The sequence below is a fragment of the Antechinus flavipes genome, chromosome 6, assembly GCF_016432865.1.
Source record: "Antechinus flavipes isolate AdamAnt ecotype Samford, QLD, Australia chromosome 6, AdamAnt_v2, whole genome shotgun sequence".
Taxonomy (NCBI): Eukaryota; Metazoa; Chordata; class Mammalia; order Dasyuromorphia; family Dasyuridae; genus Antechinus; species Antechinus flavipes.
In genome coordinates this window covers 256,260,518-256,285,053 of record NC_067403.1, presented here as the reverse complement: position 1 = coordinate 256,285,053, position 24,536 = coordinate 256,260,518, and the positions used below count along the sequence as shown (strand labels likewise).

The 24,536-nt window shown below is 55.6% G+C and overlaps 1 protein-coding gene across 1 annotated transcript; it reads left to right on the top strand.

Annotated features, from left to right (window-relative positions):
• The first annotated feature begins 2,861 nt into the window (after window positions 1–2,861).
• LOC127541706 (atrophin-1-like) lies at window positions 2,862–16,795 on the top strand. The gene is made up of 3 exons (XM_051966924.1): window positions 2,862–3,284; window positions 3,953–4,138; window positions 6,268–16,795. Exon 3 carries the CDS (start codon window positions 15,584–15,586, stop codon window positions 16,793–16,795), a length of 1,212 nt encoding a protein of 403 aa, XP_051822884.1. The 5' UTR covers window positions 2,862–3,284; window positions 3,953–4,138; window positions 6,268–15,583.
• Window positions 16,796–24,536: the final 7,741 nt, after the last annotated feature.

Below are 24,536 nucleotides of genomic sequence, written 5' to 3'. Positions count from 1 at the left end.
GGCACCTGGCGCTGGGATGCGGGCCCCAGCTGCCGGCACCAAGGCTACAGCCGCCGCGCTTCGGTCCGGCAGCGGGGGGTGGCCGTGTGGGGCCGCAGGCTGGCGGCGGAAGAGGAGGGCTTGACCCCTCAGAGCTGGTGGAGCATCGACCCGTGGTTGCAGTCCTCACCCTGGGCCCCGGGGGCCAAACGGCCGGGCCTGCGGCCCTCGACGCGCGCCCGTGGCTACCTCCGCCGCCGCGTCCCGATGCAGGTGAAGGGCCGCCGCTTGGCGAGCAGACAGCAGGGCCGGACGCGGCCAAAGGCGCCGCCGTGGGCCAGCGTCATCCCTGAGGTCGACAGCATCCGGGACACCCTGCAGGTCAAGAAGCTGTCCTCCCGCTCGCCGTCTCCGACCCCGACCCATTCCCGATCCCCAGGCAGGGGCACCAAGTCCCGGAAATGCGTGAAGATCCTGCACCAGAGGCTGTGGTTCAGCTGGGAGCCGCTGCAGGTGAGGGGCCACAGCTTGAAGCCTCAAATAAAAGTCTCGGCCCAGCCGGCAGCCCCGCCGCCCCCGCCGCCCTCACCCGCTTCCAAGGAGTCCACCGAAGGCCCCGCCGGACGGGAGCTCAGCGGAGAGGAGGGCGGCGGCCAGCCACAAGAAATCAAGACACCGGAGGCTGCCAGGGCCAAAGGGAAGCATCCCCCGATGGCTGGGGCTGCCCGGCCAGAAGAAAGGTATCATCCCCCTGAGGCTGGGGCTGCAGGGCCAATAGGGCATCCCCCCACGGTTGAAGCTGTCCAGGCAGAAGAGGGGCATCCAGGGAAGGTTTCAAAGTCAGAAAGCAAGAAGACCCCCGCCACTGAACCCAACAAGACCCCCGCCACTGAACCCAACAAGACCCCCGCCACTGAACCCGACAAGACCCCCGCCACTGAACCCGACAAGACCCCCGCCACTGAACCTGACAAGACCTCGAGCGTAGAAGGAGAGCAGACTCCAGCTACAGAAGGAAAACTGTCTCGTGAGGCAAGCCAGCCAACCTCAGGAGCAGAAGGTGCCCCTGAAAGTGAGGATATCTCCGGTGTAGAAAGCAAGCTGCCCTCGGTTGCGGAAAGCAGGAGGCCCACCGTTGCGGAAAGCAGGAGGCCCACCGTTGCGGAAAGCAGGAGGCCCACCGTTGCGGAAAGCAGGAGGCCCACCGTTGCGGAAAGCAGGAGGCCCACCGTTGCGGAAAGCAGGAGGCCCACCGTTGCGGAAAGCAGGAGGCCCACCGTTGCGGAAAACAGGCGGCCCTCACTAGGGGAAAGCAGGCGGCCCTCGGTTGCGGAAAGCAGGCGGCCCTCGGTTGCGGAAAGCAGGCGGTCCTCACTAGCGGAAAGCAGGCGGCCCTCACTAGCGGAAAGCAGGAGGTCCTCGCTTGCGGAGAGCAGGCGGCCCTCGCTTGCGGAAAGCAGGCGGCCCTCAGGAACAGAAAGCAGGCGGCCCTCAGGGGCAGAAAGCAAGCGGCCCTCAAGGTCAGAAAGCAGGCGGCCTTCCAGGGCAGGGCAGACCCCAGGGGTACAGGTTGAGACCTCGGAGTCAGAAAGCAAGCCCCCTTCAGGGGTAGAAGTGGAGACCTCAGAGACAGAAGGCAAGCAGATCTTAGAGGCCCAAGGTGAGGAGATTTTAGAGGCCCAAGGCAAGGAGATCTCAGGAGCAGAAGGGGAGGAGACCTCAGGGCCAGAAGGCCCACAAACCTCAGAAGAGCAGCCGACCTCAGAGGCAGAAGAGGATCTGACCTCAGAGCAAGAAGCCCAGCAGATCTCAGGGCCAGAAGGCCAGTTGACCTCAGAAGCAGAAGGCCAGCAGATCTCAGGGCCAGAAGGCCAGTTGACCTCAGAAGCAGAAGGCCAGCAGATCTCAGGGGCAGAAGGTGAGCTGACCTCAGAGGCAGAAGGCCAGCAGGCCTCAGCGGCAGAAGGTGAGCTGACCTCAGAGGCAGAAGGCCAGCAGGCCTCAGTGGCAGAAGACGAGCTGACCTCTGGGCTGGAAGGCCAGGTGACCCCAGGAGCAGAAGAGGAGCTGACCTCAGAGGCAGAAGGCCAGGTGACCCCAGGAGCAGAAGAGGAGCTGACCTCAGAGGCAGAAGGCCAGCAGGCCTCAGCGGCAGAAGGTGAGCTGACCTCAGAGGCAGAAGGCCAGCAGGCCTCAGTGGCAGAAGACGAGCTGACTTCTGGGCCAGAAGGCCAGGTGACTCCAGGGGCAGAAGAGGAGCTGACCTCCACGCTAGAAGGCCAGCTGACCTCAGGAACAGAAGGGGAGCTGACCTCAGGAGCAGAACTTGATCAGCTTCTGGCCACAGAAGATGAGCAGACTCTAGATGTGAAGACTCCTGAAGGTGATGAGCCCCTGGACCACGGCAAAGCCTTATGGCTGGTGATTGAAGGGGTCGCAAAGAGCAAAGACGAGGAAATGACTGAGACACTTCCAAAAGAAGAAGGGTCAGAAGGTTACGAAAAGAAAAAATCATTATCTGCTGAGGAAGGTAACCCTACCGAAAAGAGTAAGACACAATTCTCAGAAACCAACTTTGAGAACGCCATGGATAACACAGCCGACATAGCCAACGAAGGAGAAGAAGCCAACAGGAAGACGAGCCCTGTAAAAGCCCAAGAAATGATGGAAGGAGAGCAGCCTGGTCAAGGGGCTGAGGAAAAGAAGGAAGTCCTTCAAGGCGGGGAGAAAGAGGAAGAGGGGGAGAAGGAGCCTGAAGGGGGAGAGGGGGAGAAGGAGCCTGAAGGGGGAGAAGGGGAGAAGGAGCCTGAAGGGGGAGAGGGGGAGAAGGAACCTGAAGGGGGAGAAGGGGAGAAGGAACCTGAAGGGGGAGAGGGGGAGAAGGAGCCTGAAGGGGAATAGAGGGAGAGAGATTGTGGCTGAAGCAACCAATGGCATGAAGGAAGGCATCGAGCCATTAGGGGTGGGGGAACTTAGAAAGAATGGACTTGATGGGGCTTTGCAAGGGAAGAAGATGGAAGTGTGGGACTCTAGAAGGGACCCAGAAAAGTGGGTTTCAGTATTATTGACAGGTGCCCCCAAAGTGGGGCTACACAGAAGGAAGGAGATGCCATCTGCCAGGCCTTTCGAGGGGAAGAATGAGGGGCGGAGAGAGCAGGCCTGGAGAAGGCAGGTTCTGATGGAAATTCTAGAGAATCAAAGAATGGAGAATGAAGAAACCTTGTGGAGGATTGCAGACTGGGTGCCTGGTGTATGTCTCTAAGCATGCTTAAGGAGAAAGAATGAAGTGATAAAAGAACTGCAAGGTGAGGATTAGGAAGCCTCCCCCTAGCTAATGGTACCCTTTGGGACTCCTCCTCTCCCCCACATTGCCAGTGCACCTGCCTGCTTAGACAAATCCCTAGCCAGGCCCAAGAGCCATCAGGGGTCCCAACAGACCTTCCCCAGCCTTTGCTTTTCCACACCCCTCTTCTTTCGACAACAACTACAAAAAATGATAATGGTCCATTTTTCCATGACCTCATCTGACAAAAAGATGATTTCTCCCGGTACTTCCATGCCTTATCAAACCAAAGCTGGCCTGTGTCCCAAGCCACCCTTCCTCAGTTCTATCATTGTCCCCATCGCCCACCGTTACTTCAGCCAATTGATGTTCATTGGTCCCTTTTGCCTTTTTTTTTTAATAGCTTTTTATTTTTCCAAACATGCAAAGACGGTTTTCCACGTACACTTTTGCAAAACCTTTTGTTCCTTTTGCCTTTTTTCTCTTTCCCTTTTGATGGTATTTTTGTGCCTACTGTTCCCTATCCACATCTTTCTGGACACCCCAGTCCCCTAATGCCTCTCCAGTCCTGCGGTGCGAGGAGAAGGTGGACATAAACCACTTACCAGATAGACAAAAGCTCCCTGAACATTAATTAGCAAGAATTCAAAAACACAAATGCCAACGACACTATTTTCCTCCTTTCCACAGATCCCTGCCTTGCCGGGATGGCAGCCCCGGCATTCTGAGATTCCCTGGCCCCGGGGAGTATGGAGCTTTGCTTTTCTGATTTACCAACTGCCTAATCCAGCATCCTACAATTTGTCCAATGATCGGCAGAGTAACCCCAGCAAAGGAAGGCCACACAAGGGCAAAGGAGCTTCCGGTCAAAGCCTTGTAAGTGCAACCAGCGTTCCCTTAAGTAGCCACCTTGGTCTTTGGTGCTGCCCCCTGCTGGAACCATTATCCCAAGGTGGGAATGATGAGGATTCTTGTCCTTGATTCTGGTCCTTGGGATCGTCGGAATGGAAATTGCCTTTCCTCAGTTACCAGCACTTAATCTGCCCCTTCCAAAGCCCTCTCTAGATTCCAATACATTATTCATTTGCAGTGGAATCTGTTGGAGAGACAGTTGAGAATCTCTAGTCCAGAGTCCAGAGTTCAAATCTTGGTTTTGCTTTTGGGATGATGTGTGACCTTTCAGGCCCTGGGCCTCCGTTTCCTCCTCTCTGAAATGAGGGAATTGGACCCCGAGCTCTCATTGTCCTGCTCCAAGAGCACAGGACTTGTCAGACTCGTGCTGTCATGTATGTCCTGGTGACACCGAGTTAATCCGAGACTTCTTCACCTCAGCCACGTCCTGGCTCCTTGGGCAGCCCTTCAAGTGGACAGAGGGGCACTCGGGGATAAAGTGGAGAGAGCACTGGCCCTGGAGTAGGAAGACTGAGTTTAAACGTGACCCGTACAAATCACTTAACCCCACTGCTGTGTAAAAATAAAGAAGTAAAATACAAAAGGTTACAATTACAAGGTTACTTGGGAAAGCGAGCACAGTGAAAGACAGTGGGCCCAATAGAAAAGGAGCACAGGCATGGTGAAGGCCATTCTGTTTGGTGTCAGTGGCTTCCTGCCCTTTTGGGAGGGTCTTGGGCAGCCCCGGGTTGTTTGCAGATAGACTGGACAAGCATCATGGCATAGTGGGAAAACCCTGGCTTTGGATTCAGAAGATCTGAGTTCAAACCCTCCCTCTCTCACCTTGTATCTGTGTGAACTCAGGCAGAGCACATCCCAACTCTGGTCTCAGTTTCCTTCTCTGTTAAATGAGGGCTTTGGACTTCATGGCCCCTAAAAGTTCCTTCCAGTTCTAAGTCTATAATACTCAGAATGATATAAAATTATCTTCATTATTTCATCTATTGGCCTTTAAATTCTAGCTGATTTTGGTTAAACATTAAGATTTACCTCACATTCATCATCACATTAATTAAGCGAACTAAGCCTCGGGCTGGGTCTAGCCACTGGTACAAGACAATTTCCTAGAACTTAGAAGAAGGAAAAGCTAACCTGGAGTTGCCAGACTTGGATTCGGGGCCTTGCTTTGTTCCTCGTTAGCTGTTTGACTTTGGGGAAGTCACTTTTCTTCCTCTAAACTTCAGTTTCTTTCTCTGCTGAATGAGAAGCTCGGAGCACATGACCCCAAAGTAGGCTCCCTTCTCTGACATTCTGGAATTCTGGAGCTGAATACCTAGGCCCTCGTGTTCTTGATTAGTGTGACCAGTGATCCAAAAGCCCTGCCAAAAGGCACCGAACGAAAATGAAATGAGGCACAAAATAGCGCCTGATGCCTGATTTATTTCTAGAAGTCGTTGAGGCCTCTGTTGACTCTATGGGTTTGATGGGTTTCTAGCACTTTTGGAAGATTGTGGTAGTTTAGCTGGGTCAATAAAGCCAAGATGTGGCCTCCCCAGCCCTAGGAAAGGGCTCTCTTCTCTCCTAGCCCCGGGTCTGGCTCAACACCGTGTTTCCCTTATCCTGGAGTGGGCCACAACCACTCTGACTGGGAGCTCTGACCTGTAGTGGGGGGTGAGAACGCCCGTCCCAGGAGACCCCGTGGCCTCGGAGTCCCCAAATATGAAACGGGCCTTGCGGGAGGGCGGTGTGCGAGACTTCTTGGTGGCGGTTTAGGACGGGCGGTCTGCCTCTCTTGCACAGGCTCCTGAGTTGCAGCGAGGGTCCTGCTGCGCTAGATGGCTTTGGGAAGAAATTTTAGGAATATCCCCCGTATTCCTAGAGAGGTCTCGGGTCAGACACTTCACGGCTCCTTGTCTGTTTCTAATTTAGTTCTATTAGATTTCATTGCCTGACAAACACTTGAGCTTTGATTTGGGGGAAATTCGTTCACATCTGCAGTGATTTTGATTGAAAGAAAGGCAAGCGATATGTGGTTGAATTTTGATTGAGGTGAATTCTGTCAAGGCAAGCAATGCTTTTTGCTCCACCTCTTACCAGTCTTGGCTTTCTTTCAGGTGGGAGAGGCAAATGTTAATTGAGGCATGAAAGAGCCCGCCATGCTTTCTCCCCCCTCCCCCTCAGGGGGATGAGAATTCTGAAGTGGACAAGACCCTGCCAAGTTTGGGTCCCTGCTGGAAGAGGGGTGATGGCAGCTAGAGAACTCGACCATCACCGGACAGATGCAAAGCCTGAGCTGGAGACTGGCCTGAGGCCCCCCCCTCTTCCCCTTGGAGGACCTCAGGCTGGCCCCACACACCCTCAGCTGCAACGCTCCCGCTCCCCACTGGGGGCACTAGTAACAGGCTTGGCTTTCAGTCTGTGTTGCTGACCAGATTAAAAACAAGCCCCCGAACCCATCTATTTTTACCCACCCCAGTTTTCTCTGCTTAGCATCTCAGCAGAAAGTCATTTCCAGAACTGTGTGGGGAAGAATTTCAGAAATGGCAAAAGATCGACAAATGTCATTCCAGACAGTGAACCTTTGGGTCCAATAAAATCTATTGGAAATTTGTGCCTTTTCAACTTCAATCTGTAAAAGGCTCATGGTAAAGGGAAACTCAGAGATTTAAAACCAAAGTATTTCTCATAGCCATTCTCTTTCTTTTTAGATCCATTTATTTAATTAACTTAATTTCCTCCCACTCCCATTTAAAAAGAAACACCAAACCCTTATTGCTAATATCCATAATCCAGAAAACCATTCTCATGTTGTCTTCTGTCCAAAAATGTCTACCGCATTCATCTTGGACCCAACATCTCTCTGCAATTTGGTGCAGATAGATTGTATCCCTTCCCTGGGGGCCCGGTTATATATCCGGGCCAGGCAAGAGAACACCTGCTGCTGCTTCTACCCCGAGCCCTCTGTCTATACCAGTCAAAAACCTGGTGTGGTTCGGATGCCTGGAAAGAGGGAGCTGCTCGTGCAGAGCGAATGCCCACAAAGATTTCTGTTCAGCTTTCTCTGACTTGCTGCCCTTTTGCCTTTTCCCCCACTCAGGAAAGCCAGAAAGGGTCTTTGTTCATTTCCCCACTTTGGGTTATCAGGACAGACCTTCAGGATTCATTACTTCTCATGAACTTTCCATGTTCTGCCCCTTCTTTTTAATCTTCCCTTGTTGATTTCCTCCTAGAGTATGCTAAACTCTCCGCTATCCTCAAGTTCCCAGCTGTTGCTGTGAATGATTTGCTTGGCAGATAATCTAATCTACAGAAGAAGTCTAGATCATTAGAAGTGATTGTCACCATTCCCTCAAAAGCCATCTCGGAAAATTCAATGAACATGTGATCTCACTGATGTATGAAAGCTCTCTCGGGGCAAGGCTCACAGATCATCAAATAGGATAATTCTTGTTTGTCTTTAATGAATCTGCCGCCAAAAAGCCACCCAATGTAATGGAGACCTTCTTATAGAGTAGAGATCGGGGCACACTCAGTTTGTATCATTTAGCTTTCTTCCTCTCTGATCAGCCCATCACCTTTTCTGAGCACACGGTCCCCCTACATCTTTTAAAGTCCATTTTACTAAAGGACTAAGCAGACTTTTGCAGGTGATAGCCTTTAATAGACCATATCTTTATAGATACTGAATTGATTGAAAATCGTCCAGAATATAAGATCCCATTATGCTTTTATGTTGCTTTTAAAAAGGCATTTGAATTGGCAAAGCAAACAGCACCTTAGGGATTCTCATCCAGTACGTCTCTCATGTATCTGCCAAAATAATAAAAGATTTCTTAAAGAAATAATAGATAATTTGTTTAGATCAGGATAGTATTAGTATCAGATGAGCCGGGAAACAGGGAGATGTGTTTGTCATCATCATGGAGGGGGTTCAACCCAAGAGTCCCAATGAGAGGTGAGGGCCTTCAGTGTTTGTGGATGGTGGTGTGCCGATTGCATCGAGCTCCCAATCGTTTCAGAGTCTCCTGACAACTCAAGAAGAAACACTAAGTGGATGAGTGAATGGAAAACGCTGTTGTTCATGCTGTATTCCATAGGTGGATGGGCAACACACGGAGTTTCTACATAAGAACGTAGGTCGATAACAAATACTGCCAGTGGACAATGAGGTGGACCCAAGGTTAACCAGGGAAAGGAGGACTAGCTGGATTGCCTCAGGAACACTGCAGTACTTTTGATGATGAGCTTTTTCCTCAAAGAAAGGCCTGCAACTGAGGATGTCAGCAGTTGGAAGCAGTAAGGCTTCAGGTCAGAGAACAGGTCACCAGTTGAGGATGACTCAGAGGGCAAAGAAAAGATGCTATGAGAAGGGGTGAGAAGATCAGTCTGGCTGTCACAATTTAACAGAGGGCAGCTAAATGGCGCAATGGATAGAGCACCGGACCTGGAGTCAGGTGGACCCATGTTCAAATCGGACTTTAGATACTTAACACTTCCTCGATGTGTGCCCTGGCCAAGTCATTTAACCCCAATTGCCTTGCAAAAAACAAACAACCTTAATAAAGAAGCAAAAGAAAAGAAAGCAATGAGGAAAATGTCCTTGCAGGAAGGTGGACCATCCTCAGAATGAGAGGAAAGAGCAAGCTTAATGGAGAGCCCAGCCAATTTGGGGAGCCCCATGTGGAGAGCTCATGGGAGGCCTGGGATACCTGCATTGCCCAGGATGAGCATGTGTAGATGACTAATGATCTACCTGGCTGGTATGGATACGACTGATTGTGTATCCATCAAACGATGAGTTTTGTTTGACACAAACGGACGCTTCTCGGTAAACACTGAAACAACCGTCTCTATGAAGTACACTCCCTAATAAAATAGCTTATCAGTGTTCCCAGAAAGAAAGGATGTGTCCTTTAACCTGGTTAGTAGATGGTGATATATATTTGTGATTTTCCTGTTAGAATGTGAGCTCCCAGTGAGTAGGAATTATTTTCTTTTCTGTATCTTGCATGCAGCAGGTGCTTAATAAATGCTTTTGACTTGGTTGAATGACACTCAGGTATGGAGATAGGCTTTCACGAGAACACTGTGATCTTCACAGTCAAATCACTGCTAAAAGGGTGTTAAGACCACGAGGCCTTGGTGTGTTGATTGTTTGCCGACTATTTTTAAAAGCACCTGGCTGGCAGAATGCAGTCTGAGGAGTTTCCTCAGTGTGGGGGGTGGTAGCGGGCAATCTCCTTCACCTTGAAACTTTGACATTCTCCCGGTTCCTCCTAGCCAAGGTGAACCTCCCTTCTTATACCCTCAGTCCCATCCTCTCCAGGCTCCCTGGCCTCTGTTCTCTTTTAAGTCACTGGCACCTCCCCCCACAGCCTACAAAGGTGCCCGGAACTCTTCTGCTCAAGCTGCTGTCCTGTATTCTCTCCTCCAGTCAGCCTTGTTGCTAAACTTCCTCTCCCACTCCCTTCTCTCCCCTTCGCAATCTAGCTTCCTGTCCCTCCCGCTCTGCTGAGGCTCCCGAGGCCTCCAACAATGTGGCTCCCCGGCCTTCTCTCTCTCTCTGTACCGCTCCTAGGTCGCTGATGAATTGACCCGAGCTCCATTCAGAACATTTTGCTCCCCACAGTCATCCCTTTACCTCTCTCAGCACCCTCACCTCCTTTGAAACCCACTTGGTCAAAACTTTCTGCCCACTGTAAGTCGTGGCCATTCTCCTTCCTTTCTCCAGAAGTTCCTGCCACCATCTTTCTTCCCCAACTCTTGATGTAGATGCTCCATTCCAGCCCTTTATCTGGGTCATTCCCTAGAGCTCACTATTTGTCCATGTGTTCCATTTCCCTAATTAAGAACTCAGGCGTGCCCTGACTGGAGCATCCCATCACTCCAACCCTCCCTTTGCCTCATTCTCCCCAAACTATTGTTTGCCTTTAATGATCCCCCTTCGACCCTTCTCTCCCTCAGTACTTTCTTAGGTCATCACCCTATGCAGACTTGCCTCCCTCCCCCCCAACCCTGGCATGATAATTAGCCATTTCAATTCTAGACTGTTCTTTGCCTCCCTGCCTGGTCATTCTTCTCTAACCAAACCCCAGCCTTGTATTTCTCCCACTATCGGCCTCCTCTATTCCTATAAACACAGAAGAAATTCATGCACCCAGACGTCATCCTTTCCCCTACATTCCCTCCCACTGTGTCTCGGCCCCTGCTCTGCTCTCCCCTTAGTGCAGGCTCTCAGCTCCTACTCCTGAACCATGGTCCCGGCCTCCGCTGGGGTTTCCTCCTCCTGTTCTCCCTGATCAGTAGGGTCTGGTGGCTTCAGATCACCTCCAGGACCTTCCTGACTGGCTCCGACTTCTCCAGATATCTTACTCTTGCGACAACGTTAGTGGCCTCTTGCTGCTTTATCTCCCCATTTCCCTTGATTGGCCTCCATTCCTGCAGACTCCTCCTGCTCCCCCCCTCCTCCAGGCTCCCCTGTTTCCTTCTACTTTCTCTTCCAATCTCAGCTTCTGCAAGAATCCTTTCCAGTTCCTTGACTGGTGCCTTCTGTCCAAGGCTGATTCCCTCAAAGTCTTGGATCCGACCTAGTTGTTTGTATATGGTGTCCCCCTCTAGACTGAGAGCTTCCTGAGGGCAGGGACTCCTCCCTCTATTCCCAAATGTTTAATAAACATTCGACAGACTGAATGACCAGATGCCGGCAGTGACCCCGGCACCTTGGGTCCTGGCCAATCAGCAGCCAAAGCCTTCCCTGGGCTCCGCAATATGAGAGCAGGGACTGAAGGGCTTTTCTCCGTCTCCCCAGAGCTTAGCACACTGGGCTTTGTACCCAGTAAAGGCTTTCTCGTTCTCATTCATAAACGATTACCTGCACATGAGCATCTGACACCTTCCGCTCCACCTAGAGCAGCTGGGGCCAAGGCAGGGCTGGGATTTAGCTTCTCCCCTCCAGGCTCAGCCGCCCTCATGTTCATTTTCTCACGAGAGCTCAATGGCCATTCACCCAACAGGGGAGGCAGCTGGGGGCAGCAGCAGAGATGGCTGGATGGGAGTTGGGAAGGTTTCAGCCACGAGGAATTGAGAGTGCGACCATTTGCCGCGGGACGTTGGGGGACTCGCAAAGAAGATTCCTCCCAGTATTTCGAGGAGCAGGACTGAAGGAGCACAAGTAGTGCAGCGGCGAACAACAGCTGCAGCTTCTGCCTTAGAGATGCCACGCAGCCTCTGCAATGATGGCAGATAAATGAAAAGAGCATGTGCCCGTGGGCAGCGGAATCAGAGCAGAGGCCACACCAAGGGAAAAGGAGGGCATCGGCTACCCCACTGCCCCCAAACACGGGACCGGCGTCAGTGTGAGACCTGACATGCAGGATGAGCAGGGCTGCGGCTCTGCTGGTCAGTGCTGTTCAGTGCATCCTGAGGAGGAGCTCAGTGATGGTGGGGCGCCTGTCACCTAGGCACGCAGGTGGTAGCTGCTAGACATAAAGACTGCCCCCGATGATATGAATAGCCCATTGATACCGTTGCACAGCGTGCATGATGGCATACAACCCATTCTTCTGTGTGGAGCCATAGGGATGTCAAGAACATGTGTCTGGAGTGTCCTCCCCGTATGTTGTGGCCCTGTGACCTTTGGGAGCATCGGTGAAAACACCGGGGCCTTGCACTGGCTCTGAGGAAAGACCCAGCGGGGACCCTTACTCTTCCTCTTTTGTACAACTGCCCAAGTGGCTGAGAAGTCCGCAGAGGTCCTGGGGGGCAGAACTGTAGCAGGACAGCCCACATTACATTATCCTGGGCAATAGCAGGCACCTGCTGAGCCAATGGAGGGGGCGGCCCCGCAATAAGTACGGCCCGATGGCAACATTGCCCAAGAGGGAACCAAGCCCCTCGGTCTAATTGGTGAGGATGCGTGAAGGTCTGGCAGGGTGCAATGCTATGGGGGCTCACTGTGGTGCAGGGCGGGGAGAAAGGGCTTGTCAACAAATGCTGACGGCATCAGGGGCTGTGAGGGATCGATTCTGGAGGCAGGACAAGCGCCCAGCAGGGGAATGGATTGTACAGACCTCGGGCGAGGTGATGTCAGGGCAGATGCCGTAAAAGGGGCGGATAACAGAAGGGGGGATGGGGGGGTGGAGCACAGCCACTGTAAGGTCCCCACCAGCTGTTGGAAGTCACGAAGAATTTTATATTCATCCTCGTCCACCTGAGGGTGTGCCTCGGACACAGGGAGGCCTTGAAGAACGTGCCGGAGGCTGAGTCTGTATCTTATGTGGCGCCACCACAAGGTGATGTGTTGCACAACGTGCTGTAACCTCGCCTCTTCCTTAGTGGCCACCGGTATGGCCTCCCTGTAGTGGAGAATAGAAACATCTGGTGTAGACTTCTGACGGTGCAAGAACTCTACATACCACTGACAGAGGGTGGGACTGTTAGCCATCCCTTGTGGTAATTCCACTGCCACCTAGTGGCAGGAGCTTGTAAACTAGCAGCTGGGACAGAGAAGGCAAACTTCTCCCTGTCGGTAGGATGTAAAGGAACAGAACAGAAGCGACCCTTTAGGTCAATCACCACCATATGATATAGGACCATGTTAGGAGATGGGAGGCCTGGTTGTAGGGCACCATGGGCTGCGTGGCGGCGTTCCCAGCTCTCAAATTAACATGCGCCATGCTTTGTTCTTTTTCCTAATGACAAAAACAGACGAGTTATAAGCACTAAAGGAGGGCTCAGTATGATCCAGTTTTTTTTGTTCCATAATGAGGGATCTCAAGGCAGTGAGTTTTTCATCTGGGAGGGGCCACTGATCCACCCATACAGGAGGGTCATGTTTCCATCTTAAAGGTGGCACCTTCTCATTGGCCCCGTTAGTTTTCCTCAGTGTCTAGTGTTATCTGAAGGGTTTTCAGTGAGTTTCTTCCCCACAAGGAGGTTCTAAATCCAGCGATGACAAGAGGCCTAAAGAGCCTTCTGATCTTCAAATTTCCAATGACATTTCTTAATAGACTGGGAAGCGTGCTGCCTGCCGCCCACCCCATTAACTGTTACTCTTTGGGTTTGTAGCGGCCGTTCAGGAGGCCAATCAAGTTTTGTTATAATGGATATTATCAGCCCCTGTATCAATCATTCCTTGAAATGGCCTATTTTCTATATACATAGTACACATGGGCCTTTTGTCCAATCATCTTGTGAGGGACGTAGAAGACCCTTACCCAAAATGATTACTCAGAGATCACTCCGTAGAAGGCAGAAAAGTTGTTTATTGAAAACCTCCGGAGGATGAACCGTCCCATCGCGAGATAAGAAAGAGAAAGCTCGAAAGCTCGCAGGAGGAGGGCTAAAGAAGTAGGAAAGATACATAGCTTTTATACAAGAGATTACATCCCAAGTAAGGGAGCATTGAGAAGGGGAGGGGGAGGCAGCTAATTGGTTGTTGCTATTTGGGGACACTGGAATGGAAGGTTTCTGTTTCCCCGAAATCTCCTGATTTCTGGGAAACAAAGTCAGGCCTTCAGACTTAATCAAGCAGACAGTGGTCCAGCTAATAGAATAAATATCGATAAATGTCATCAGCTCAGGTTAAGTAAATATGTTTCTAGCCGGCCAAGGCTCAAGTAGATAGGAGCCTGCACATATTATACAGGTCAGAGGGGAAACACAGAAATAATGAAAATAAAAGACAGAAAAAGAATTCATACATTCTTGTAAGTTCTTCACTTTATCTCTCTATTCCCCATAATCTGAATAAAATTCCCCTCACCAAAGGGATATAATGGGAGTGCTTTGGCAATTGGATGATCTCCCTTTAAGTTCCCAGGATATGGGTGAGGATTGGTGACCAAGATAAATGGTTTCATATGTTTTAATATCATCGTATGTACAATTCCAGGGGCATAGTCTGAGAGTCCAATCACTAATCTATCTCCACCCTTGGGTTGTTATCTCAACATGTACAGTAGGCCATGGAGCAGTATCAAAACCCTCAACTGCATTCACCAAGTGCTGTCCATATTCCTCATCGGGGCTTGATAATTCTCTTTGAATCGTGTAGTTCCTCTCTGAGTAGGTCCCTGATCTACTGGTTATGCATTTGAGGTCCCTGCTCCCGTTTTCCTGGATTGCAAAATTATTTCTCATCTTGGCCTTGCAAAATTTAGCAATGTGCCCTATCTTGCCACAAACAGAGCAAACGGGCTTTCCGCCCCCTGGTGGCCGTGGACGGCATTGGGCTTGGACGTGTCCTTTCCTGCCACAACTGTAACACTTCTTTCCTTCATCCCTCCTGCTTATTCCCCGTGTTATTCCTTGAGTTATAGCTGAGGCCAGTGCCTCTGCATTAACAGCCTCATCATCTGCTTCATAGCATTTGTCTCTGATTTCGGAGATAGGAGCTTCTTTAGGAAGTCCACGCACTCTACGGCTGCACGCTTTATTCATTCCCTCTTTTAAGAGTTTCTCAAAAGAAGGTCAGAAGCGACACCTTCCTCTATAATTCTGTCAACCGCTGTTCTTAATCGGGACGCAATAGGTTCTCGGGGGTCCTGTTTTATTGAAGTAAGATATTGCTGTACCAACCCCTCTATATCTATTGTCTTCCGAGCCTGTGGAGCGCAGTGTGCAATCGGTGGAAATAAGTCACATCGTAGAACGGCTGAGTTGTGGAACAGCGGCCAGTGCCGGTCATTATAAGCACAGACTCTTCTGGCTCCTGAGGAACACTGGCCACAGCATATTTCCGAGCTGCTTTAGTAAATTCTGATAGCCGTGAAACTGATTGGCCAGGAGTAAAACAGGCAGATGCCACGGATTTCCAGTCACTCGGGGTGAGGGCATGCGTACTTGCTATCAGCTGGAACATCTGTATGGTCTAGGGAGCATTGGGGCCATAATTAACACAAGCTTCTTTCACTTCCTTCAACATTTGGAATGGGATTGGGCCATACATCTGGCCTCGGGGCCCCGTCATCCTCCCCTGGGTAGGCCTGGAGGCCCCAATCAGAATCCCATGGAATCACATCCTCCCCCTCCGAGGCTGCCTTTATCAAAGCTTCCTGCCAAGGCCCGCGGGGGAGGCTCTTTCTGAGCTCCATTGGGAAAGTAACAGGTCTTTGTAATCTTTAGTCTCTTCTCTGGCTCAGCCTGTAGGTGGAGCTCTCGCACTTCCTGTTTTGTGTTTCTCCCCTAGCTCAGCCTCCAGAGGAGGTTCTGGCCCCTTTGCTTCTAAAGGCCTAATCCCCTCATTCACCTCCGGATTTTTTCCGGGTTGAGGGGGATGTGGGAGTAAAGGCCTGGGAGCTTGGGAGCCAGCCCTGGGCCCCTCACCAGAGGTGTCCGCCAGAGAATCAGCCGTCGGCCTTTCTAACTTATTTGCCTGAGCTGCCTGCACAACGATACTCTAGGGCTCAGACACTTAGGCCCGGACCCATAATGCTTCTCTGCCTTCTCATCTCTCAGAGTCTGGGGAACCTTCCCCTCCTGCCCCCGACGTTGGCGCTGCTGCAGCCCCCCCCCCCCCCCCAGGTTACTGATTGCCAGCTTACCAACCCCTGGCCTTGGCCGTCCCGGGCCCTGCCACCTCTGCGCAGCGGTTCTTGTTCGGGGTGGGGGTGGGGGTGGGGGGGCCTGGACACAGCGGCTTGCAAGCACAAGTCTTTATTCCATGGGCTCACGCCCTGCACTCCCCCTGCCCTCCCTCCAGCCTCGACTGCTAACGACCTCCACCCACTTCCTGGTCCCCACTGCTACATAGGGTCTGTGAGGTCACAGGCGCAGCCAATAAGGGAATTCTCAATCCCACCAGAGCTCCCGCTCAAGAGGCGGTGCCTGCTGGCTGCAGAGATTACTTCCGGTTGCCTCGGGCTTCAAGGTCTCAGTACTTCCTCTTTTGCTCTGGGAGGCTCCTCCCCTGACCCTTACATTCCGCCTCCTTTCTTACCCAGCCACAATCACAGATTTAAGGCCTTATCCTATGCAGGCCCAGGCCTCCCACTGCGTCCGGATCTGTTTCTGGCCCCTGGACCCTCTGGCTCTGCAGGGGAAAGTGAGGCCGGTGACCCCAGCCCTACCCCCTTGGGTCTGCTCCACCTGCTGGTGGCGGCCTCAGCTCCCTCGAGTCCTGGTCATGGGAGGAAGGACCACCTGACCACGGCACCCCCCCTTCCCCCCACAGCTCTTCTGGGAAGCTTGGGCTTTCCACTCCCACAAGGCCACATCACCTCAGGCAAATCTTCCCGGGCTTCCCGGGCCCCCAAGGTCCCTCAGCCCCTCAGCAGGCTCCTGCAGGGCGGGCATCGGGGGCCGGCCGGCATCAGGGGCCAGCAGCCCGCTTCCAATTCTCTGCTGCCAGGAAAAGGCCTGTGGGCAGCCCTGGGTGGACCGAGGGCAGGCTGGCCACGGCAAGCACAGCTTTTCCGGGCTGTGTCCCAGGGCTTGGTGCCCCCTCGCAGGCGGGGCTGCTGTTTTAGGCCGGAAAATGCCACCGAAGCACATATGCGCACATACTCGCATTCCCCATCTCCCTGCCCAGTGCTGCCCTGTCTACGTCGGGCCCTCCCAGCAGGGGGCGCTGCTGCTCCTCCCCACAGCTGTGGGGGTGGGCGGCTCTCCCCTTCTCTCCAAGGGGCCAGGACTTATGGCTGAGCATTTGCTCCCATTCTCTCTTCCCCAAGTGCGATCTCTGCCCTGGAGAAGGTGCAGCTGGCCCCTGGCTCCTGCCCCTTCCTGCCTCTGCTCCCCTCCCATCCCTCCCCACCTCCTGCTCCCCTCCCCCCATTCATCCTTTGGCTCATTCACTCCCTCATCCGGGCATTAAGAACCTGGGGGGTGCTGGGGTTTGGGGGGCAGAGATGCACAAGAGCTGGGCTTCGAGTGTGCAATGGGGGGGTGCGTGCTGCCCCCCTCCCCGAGTCCTGTCACAGTTCGGGAGGACGAGGTCCGGGTCCACGAAGGACACGGCTTCAGAACTCAGGTCCGAGGCTTTAAGAGCCAGAGCTGGCCGCGTGGGGGAGGGGCATGGAGGCAAGGAGGGCACCGTGACCACCTTTTCAGGGCTGCCTTTGTTCTTCCCCACACCTGGGAGAAAGGGACCTTCGTGATCCCTGTTTTACAGATGAGGAAACTGAGGCCGAGAGGGGGTCAGCACGTGCCCAGAATCCCCTAGCTGGGTCAGATTTGAATCCCACTGTTCTTGGCCCCAGGACCTCTGCTCCTGCCCTGCCTACTTGAGTGGGGACAGGATTTTTATGCAGCAGATTGATCTGGGCCCGAGCCCACCCCTCTGGGGCAGGGACTTCACAGCCCCGGGCCCCCGGCCGGAGCCCCTTTATCTGCCCCACGCCCAATCTCGGTGGGCTGGGGCCACGCTGCTCCTTCCTGGGGCTCACCCCAAGGGGGCGCTAACAGCCGCTGGCGTTGTCCGTGTGTGATTTATGCAGATTGCTTCCTGATTGGGGAAGGGGGAGCGAGGGGGGGCTCAGAATCTGATCGAAATGCATGCTGGAAACCATCTCGTAGGTGAAAAAAATAAAGTCAAATGTGAGAAAAGGAAGGGAATAGGGAGAAATGGGAGAGGTCATCGGGAGTGGGGGACGAGGGTCTATCACCTGACCTCTGGGACCTGTCAGTGGCCGGCCCTTTGGTCTGGAAGGCGCCAAAACTCTGAGCTCAACTCCAAGGGGAGCTGCTCTTTGTAAGGCTGCAGGGCTGGGAGGCAGGGGGAGGGGAGGGGGGGGAATCTTTCCCAGGCCTGAGGCTGGGGGGTGCCATCTCACCCCAGCCCCACCCCCTCTGCCCCTCTGTCCCCATCTCTCCAAACAACCCAGATCTCCAATGCTCAAAGTCATCTCTCTGGGACCCGGAGCACAATTCAGCCCCTGGGCTGCTCTTCCCCGAAGGGCCCACACATGTTCAGGTGAATTCACCGCTGGAAGGTCTCTAGGAGACCCTTTGGAAAGGACGTTGGTCTAGACAAGGCAGCCAATGCCCATCGGGCACCAGATGACCTCGAAGATGTTGAAAGCTTTGCCCCTGCGGCCTATCAAGCTGGGCTGAGTGTTTGCCTTGGAGATAGTGGAGAGGAAGAGCTCCCTGGTCAGAGTGGCCTCCGGGGTTCTGGTCCAGTCGCCCAAGCATGGGTGCCAGGATCCTTGGGCTCCTTCACCTGGGGATTCCCCAGACCGTGAAACACTGTCCCTGAGCTCCGGGGGAATCTTGACACGTAGCCGGCTTGCTCATTCCCCCAGCCCCGCTTCTCCAGGTGGCAGCACAGCCTTGGGGTGGGACGGTCTTGTTCGGGCTGGTGCCTCTGGAGGCTTTGTGGCCAGAAGGCTTTAGCTGCATCTTAATGGACACGGGGGCCCTTGTTTAAACTTGAATGCTGAAGGAGGATTGCACAGAGGCGTGGAGAGACCTCCAGGAACTGATGCTGAGGGAAAGAAGCAGAACCCGGAGAGCGTTGTCCACGGCAACAGCAAGATTACACCTCGATCAATTCTGCCGGTAGTGGCTCTCCAACAATGAGCCGGTCTGGGCCGGTTCCGATGATCTCGGGATGGAGAGAGCCGTCTGTGCCTCCCGGGACTGAGTGCGGCTCACAGCCTGGCATTCTCACTCTCCTTGCATCCACTTTTCTTTCCTTTTTGATCTGATTTTTCTTGTGCAGCAAGATCGCTGTATAAATATATTTACACATATTGGATTTAACGTATATTTTAACACGTACAACATATATTGCATTGCTTACCGTCTAGGGGAGGGGGTGGGGAACGTTTGGAACACGAGGCTATGCAAGGGTCAATGTTGATAAATTATCCGGGTTTCTGTTTAAAAACAAAAGGCTTTAATAATTTAAAAGAAAGAAAAGAAAAGGAACTTGAGTGCTGAGAGATTGTCTCTGGGGAGAAGCGGCAGAAGCCCTCAGCACCAGGCCCTGGGATTGATTGGTTCGCCCCGACCCGTAATGTGGGTGGCCGGCTCTTCCTGGCTCTGCATCCTTCGCCCTGCACCGAGCATGTGCCGAGCACTGTTTGGGCATCAGCGGGGCCGGGGCCTGCCCTCATGCAGCTCACAGTCTCCTGCTGGCCGGGGGCACCCGCTAGCCATTGTCTGGGATATTCCGGGGGAATTCCCAAAACAAAGGGGAGCTGGTCCCACGCTCTCGGGGAGGGGCGGGGGCAGGGGCTCAGTCGGGGGCTCACAGGAGAAGCCTCCGTGGTCCCTGGCTGCAGCCCCAGAGTTCTGACCCCAAATCTACCTTCTCTTGTGTTTGCAGCTTCCGTGGGACTGGAAGGCGAAGGATCCCACCCTGGCTTTTCTTACATTTAAGAAAAGAAGAAGGAAGCAAGTGAGAGCACTTACCCAGAGGGGAAGGATGGGAAGAGGTCCAGGTAAGGGGAGATACCCGCACGGGGAGGTGCTTCTGTGGGAGGGTGGGCAAGGGCCCGAGAGCCCGGATGAGACACGGCCCCTGGCACGCTTTTCATGCCCCCCCGGCCCTCTGGGGGCACTCTGGTGCCCTGCCCCTCCACCCTCCCGGCAGCCTTTGAGATGGGCCCAGACAAGGGCCTGGCATGTGCCCTGGAGGGGTTTGGAGGAGGAGGCAAGGAGTGAAACTGGGATCGCCCCCACACTCGGCTCTAGTCAGGAGGGAGGCCCTTCTCTCTAGAGGGGCTGGGAATGCTTGGCAAACTTGAAAAAGCTCCCCAAGCCCATGGCGGCTGCCCGGGATCTGGGCTTCCCTGGGCTGCCCGCCCAAGCAGCCGCCCCTTGTGCCTGGGGGACCGTCCAGGACTCCATGATCCCCCCAGTCTACACACTAAGCTTTTTCCATTGCCCAGGGGGGCCCCCCGGGATCCCTGGAGAGACCTGAATTCAAATCCTGCTTCAGACACTGACTAGCCGAATGACCCCGGGCAGGTCACCAGCTCTGTTTCAGTTTCTTCAAAGGATGAGAGTCTGGCTTGAGCTGTGAGACGAGCATGGGACGATCCAGGAAGGGCCGTCCTCATCTGGGCCGACTCCTGGTCTTGGGCCATCAGGTGGGGGAGGAGGGGAGTCATTGCTGGGCCCAGAGGGAAGATGCCCTTGGATCAGTCACAGTCACTCGAGCGGCCTTACCGAGGGCAGCGCAATCCGGGCAGCTCCAGGGCCCGGCCACGAGGGCCGAGGCTTTCATGGGGGGGAGGGGGAGGGCAGGGTCTCGCTCGGAAGCCTCCGATCGGTTTCTGATATTAAGGACTAAGGCTCCGCAGAACGGGGTCGGGGGCAGCCCGGGGCCTTCCAGAGAAGGGGGCCAAGGAGAACATTGGGACAGAGGAGAAACGGCCTCCCCTCCACCCTCCAGGCCTTCGGGCCTTTCCACCACATTTTGGAGGAGAGGGGCCCCGAACTTCCCTGGGTAAGAACAAGCCTGTTCTAGGCACTGTGCTAAGGGCGAGGGAGACAAGGACACGGCCCCTGCCCTCAGGGAGCACCCGGTCTGACGGGAGAGACCACGCAGAAACAACCGTTAGCGGCAGCCAGGATCCACAGGGGGCTTGGGGACCGCCATCTCCCAGGGAAGGCCCGGAAAAGGCTGGTGGCCAGCGAAGCCGTCTACACAGGAGAGAAGCAGGAGGAGGAGGAGGAGGAGGAAGGAGAAGGAGGAGGAGGAGGGTCCCCGGCCGAGATCTGTTACCCGGCTGCCGAGAAGAGGAGGCAGCTGACCTTAGAGGAAACAGCCAGGAGTGAGTCAGGGGCAGCCGCTTTGATTTCCCGAGGAAGCCTCTGAACCCCAGACCTCACTGTCAGATGTGAGGAGTCCCTCGGGAGTTTATGGGCTCGTTAAAGCGGTTGATGGGTGTCCCGCCGAAGGACAGGAGCCACGCCTCCGGGCTCTCCCCACAGTGAAGCCCTTGGCTGCCGGGACTCCGGCCCCAGCGTCTCAGTTATTTACAGAGTTTGGGGAAGAACGCGGCCCGGATCCTGTTCGGGGGCGGGACCAGGCAGGTTGACTCCCTGGCCAGAGCCGGGCTTTGCCCCAGGGGCCGAGCTCCCAGACACCTGGCGTCAGGCGGAAGGACGGCGGCACCTCAGGCCCGGCACCGGCAGGTGGGGCCCCTGCTTTTTTTCACCCCGATTTAGCCGGGGGTGTGAGGTGATCGCTTCGCCTCTGTTGCCCTAAGTTTTTGGCAAACGGGGAAAGGGGGGCACGAGTGCCCGTGTGTGGCAGAGGGCAGCGTTCTGACCCGTTCTGGGCTCCGCGGCGGGCTCTGCGGCCCAGGACGAGGGGAACGATGGCGCAGGAGGGAGCCCGTGTCTTCATGGAAAGCCTCCGCCATCTTGGGACTCTGACGCATGGGTCCATGTCATCCCTTGTAACAGGAGCTAATCACAGGTTGGATGAGAAATGGGCTTCCTCTGGGCCCCTTTGATGGGAGCGTGTTCCAGGGAGGACAGGAGGGACTGACTCAGCCTGATGGGACGCAAGGTCAACCAGGTGTCAAAGTTCAGTGGGGACAGAGGGGCAGAAGGCGACCTCTGCCCAGGGACCGGGCAGCCTCCAGTGTGACTGTGGCCTCCCGGGAGAGCCTGGCCGGGGAGTCCGCTCCCCTCGGAGGCTCCACGCTCGGCGGGTCCCCCAGGAACTGATTGTCCCCCCGGGGGTCCTCGGAGCTCCTGAGGCAAGGGAGATCAGTGGGCAGGGAAAGGTAACGGGACCGGCCCCGGTCTGCCTGCTTTGGAAGGAGAATCAGTGACATTTGGAGGAGCCCGAGGAGCCGGAGGGGACATCTCATGGTGGTCTGCCCTTGGTTCTCAAAAGGGGCCGAGGGAGTCCCAGGGCAGGTCTTCCCTCCGGGTGGACGAGGTCTCTTCCGAGGCATGAAGTCCGGGGCGACTGCCCCGAGATGCAGCGGGCGACCCCAGGTCTGCAGCCGCCCGCCTGCCTCGCGGAGCCACTGTTCTCGACCCCCTCCCCCGGAAAGTCCCCACCCCCACCTCCCGCCCCCCGTTAGCCCGTGGGTGTGGCTGCAGCTCCGGGAGCCCCGGGGAGAGCCGGACAGCGGCCACCAAAGGTGGAGGAGCAGCCTCAGTCCCCGGGCCGGTTCTGCCTGAGCAGCCCGTAATTATCAAGCCCAAGGAAGGAGAAAGGGCTCCCGGGAGCAGTGGCTTTGGGAACCTCTATGTGGAGCAATAAGGAGGCCCCCTGGGGGACGTCCCCCGCTGACTGGGAGTGGGGGATTCCCAACAGACCTGGAGCCGCCCCCCCCCCCAGATCACTCAGTCCTTGCTCTGGGTGGGAGCACCCATTTGGGGATTAAAGGGGCAGAGCAGGCCCGGCGGGCCGCCCCCTTCCCCTGTGATCTCACCATCTTTAGGGCATCCAGGAGCATTCCCGGGCAACGAGTTGAGGAACATTCCCAGAAGACCCAAGTCCAACTCATCCCGTCGTGGGGGGTTCCCCACCCCCACCCAGGTGACTGGAGATGTTGCGTCACTCCCTTGCCCGCGTGGGTCTCGCCCCCAGCAGCACTGACTGTGTGCCAGGCGTCGGCGCTTAGTGTGTCTCTTGCGGCTGCTCTATGTTTGTCCGAGGCTGCGCCCCGGCCCAGTGAGGTTCGCGGCACCTCCGGAGCCTCCTGGTCCCCCAGGCGCCCGCCCCCGCAGCCCCAGCCCAGGACTTTCCGCTTCCCCAAGCACCGGGTGCCAGGAGCGGAGCCGGCGCCTTTCCCTGGGTGTGAGTGGGAGGAGCAGGCGGCCCTCCTTCCTCCCCGTCCCCTAGAAGGAGCCTCGGCTGGAGGGCGAAGGAGCTTGGGCCGAGCTCAGGGCTGTTCTCGGGTCCCAGCCGGGCCCTTCAGAAGGCGCCGTGGGACAGATGATAAAGCGGGACCCGCAGGCCAGGACGGGCACCTTTGCTTCCAGTGCTCTTTCCCCTGCACTTGGGAAACAGGTGTTTAACATCAGAGTTGGGCAAGTCCCTGGGCGAGGGCATCGCGACTGACCTAAAAACAATGTTCTCGGACTTTGTGGGGAGAAACCGCGGCCCAGGCGCCCCCCACTGCGGGCAGCCCTCCCCCCGGGGCAGGGGCACCACGAGCCGGGGGCACTGTCGGCTCCAAGGCAACGGCCCTCTCGGTTCACTCAGATAATGAGACACTGACCCAGTTCTCCGGGCCTTGGCTGCTCCGGGCAGGGAGAAGTGGGTCAGGGATCCTCGTGGGCCCGTCCCCATGGGGAAGGGGAGCCCCGTGTAGGGGTTGTGACCCCTGGGCCCGGCACCCCCCTCCCCCTCCAGGCTTCCTTCAAGTCCTCCCTACAGGAGGCCTTTGCGGTCCCGGCGTGCTGGGGCCTTCCTTTCCGCGGCGGAGGCCGGTCTGTCCCGTGGGCGCCACGTTTTCCAGCTCCCCAGTGCCGCCCACAGTAGGCGCTCAGTAAGGGTTTGCTGACTGACTGACTGACTGGCTCCTCTCAGACCCTTCCCCTTCTGGCCTGGCCTGTGTTCCCTGCAGGGGCGCCCCCGGGGTGCTGGGATCGGCCGCCCAGGACTCGGGCACTGGGGGAGGGGGGGCAGCTCTCTGGCCCAGTAAACAGCAGGTTGATTCCAAGCTGGGAGGTGTCGGAAAATCCCTCGGGCAGGAGATTTCGAAAGAGATTTGGGTTAGAAAAAAGCCCCAGTGGGAGGGGCCGCATGAAAGCCGTGGAAGCGCTCCAAGCCTGACGGGGCTGAGAAAGCCCGGGAGGGTGGGAGCCCCTGGAGGCTCCCGTGGCTCCCAGGGCGGGGGAGAGGCCAGTCCCTGGCCCCTTCCTGGCTGCCCGAGGCCGGACGCGGCCTCCTCCTGGGCCGGCCCGGCTCCCGCTGCTTCCCCTGGTGCAGGGGGCATTCAGGGGCCTCCGCTCCTCGGGGACCCTCCGTCCTGGGCGGGCGAAGACGAGGATGGGAACTGGGCTTTCCGGGGCATCTTCCGCCCGAGAGCCCTTGGAGAAGTGGAGAGGCTCCATGAGTCAGCCCGTGTTTGTCTCCCCGGCCGTCTGGGGGAGGGCGGGACCCACCGAACCTGAGTGACAGCTTGGCCTCCTGTGGCTCGGGAGGCAGATGACAGGCCCGGCATCCCCGCCCCGCCCCCCCCCCCCCCCAAGCCTCGGGCCAAGAAAGCAGTAAACAAGCGGCCCCGACTCTCCGGGAGGCCCAAGGAGGCAGTGGGAGAGCAGGCCCGGCTCCGAGGCGAGAGTCAAAGTGCCTCCAGGAGCGCTAGGATTTCCCGGAAAATCGCCTGATTTCTGAGTCCCGAACCCCGGCTCCAGAAGGGCCCCAGAGAGCCCGAGTCAGGGGCAAATGGTCGCGGCCCCTGAAGACCCCACTGAGGGGAAGCTCTCGGCCAATTGGAATGGTTAGGAAAGCCCTCCA

Excerpts from the sequence above, each read along its gene's own strand:
- LOC127541706 (XM_051966924.1), top strand. The coding sequence starts at position 15,584 with ATGCTTCTCTGCCTTCTCATCTCTCAGAGTCTGGGGAACCTTCCCCTC.